Here is a 1,436-nt window from a genome sequence, read left to right as displayed (position 1 = left end):
CTGTAAAAGTGGACAGTGGCATTCATAGTACTTATATCCAGATGCCATAGATTACGGCTTTAATATCATTTGTCACTCAAGAACTTGCTGGTTTCCTTCAGGACTGGGATGTAATTGAATTGGGAATGATTAGTTACATTCTTTTGATTGAATGTTGGGTTTTTTTCCTTAATTCCTATCAAATCACCATTAGCTATTTTGGCTGCAGTTCTGTGTTGGGTTGAGACAGTGCTACATTGTGAATCAATATCTTTTCAGAAAGACTGCTGTAAATTGCCTAGATAGCATATGCATGCTTACTTTGGCTGCAATGCTGCTGCAGAGCCTAGATACTCTGCCTTTCTGGGAACTCCACAGGCAAGTCCATCATATATTTTTTTTTTAAAAAAAATCTCTTTAGAAAGAGCATGGTATTGCTGATGAAATTTAGACAGAGAAATATTGTACCCTCGGTGCTCATCTGTACATTTTGTATTTTACTCCACTGGGATTACCCTGTCTTGAGGGATTTCTTTGTTTTCTGCTTTAGATTTCCCCCTTTCTTAGCTGTAGTACAGCCGTACCATTTCAGCTTGCTAGTGCAGAAAGATGTTGTGAATTCAGTTGCTGAATGAGCCCGGCCTGACTGCAAACACTAACATTGCTAGAGAGATGCCAAAGAGTTGCAGGTGAATCTAACCTGATCCTGGGCAACAGCAAAACGGTAAGATGGGGCTTGTTTAAATCTCTGGGATTAATTGGGTGCTGGCATTTCCCGTTTCAACCTGAAGCCGAGTTATCACATGCTTCCAACTTGAGCGCGATTCATTCTGTGCATGTCAGGGTGGGTTTTCTCGGGAATGCTTAAAATCCAGGCAGAGGGAGGCGGTGGGAAGCTGGGAACGCCACATGAGACCTCTCGGCAGCCACCCCGGTGAGACTCCCCGGCAGCACTGCCTGCGGTTTGTAAATATCAGGGAAAAGGTAGGGGAAGGCTTAAAAGCAGTGCTTTTCTCAGTGCAGCTTTGTATTTTTCTCTCCAGCAGCCTTATTTATTATTGTATTAAGAGGATAGTATGGGCAATTTTTTCCGAGGTATGCTTGGCTGAACGCCCTCTGGGACGAGTGAGTGAAGGACGTGATCAGCCACTTTTTCATCTCTGCTAACAAGTCTGTACATCTTGCTAGATCTGAATAAATGGCTTTATCGGTTACAGATTTGCTTGGTGGTGGAAGATAAAATTAAAATGATCCTTTATAGATACATGCTAGATCATGGACATCAGACTGTCTTTTTGCCTTGTTAACCTCTGTGATTATTTTATTTCTCCTGCATGCTGTCTTTATTTAATAAAACAAAAAGTGAGGTAGTCATTTTAAGTAGTCATTCTTGAATGCTTCTGTAGGAGTGTGTTGGCAGCGGTTTGGATCTTAGTGGAATATTTCAACGTATGAAA

General features: G+C 41.6%; 1 protein-coding gene across 1 annotated transcript in view; it reads left to right on the top strand.

The window, feature by feature from the left end:
- The first annotated feature begins 205 nt into the window (after positions 1-205).
- Positions 206-1,436, top strand: part of CDK14 (cyclin-dependent kinase 14) — a 258,218-nt gene continuing 256,987 nt past the window's right edge. The window contains exon 1 of the mRNA XM_009886196.1: positions 206-357. Within this exon, the coding sequence (XP_009884498.1) occupies positions 289-357 (69 nt within the window). The 5' untranslated portion in view covers positions 206-288. The remainder of the gene's footprint in view (positions 358-1,436) is intronic.

Source organism: Charadrius vociferus, unplaced genomic scaffold, assembly GCF_000708025.1.
Source record: "Charadrius vociferus isolate BGI_N301 unplaced genomic scaffold, ASM70802v2 scaffold855, whole genome shotgun sequence".
Taxonomy (NCBI): domain Eukaryota; kingdom Metazoa; phylum Chordata; class Aves; order Charadriiformes; family Charadriidae; genus Charadrius; species Charadrius vociferus.
The sequence above is the reverse complement of the archived record's forward strand: the minus strand, read 5'-3'. Positions and strand labels throughout refer to the sequence as shown.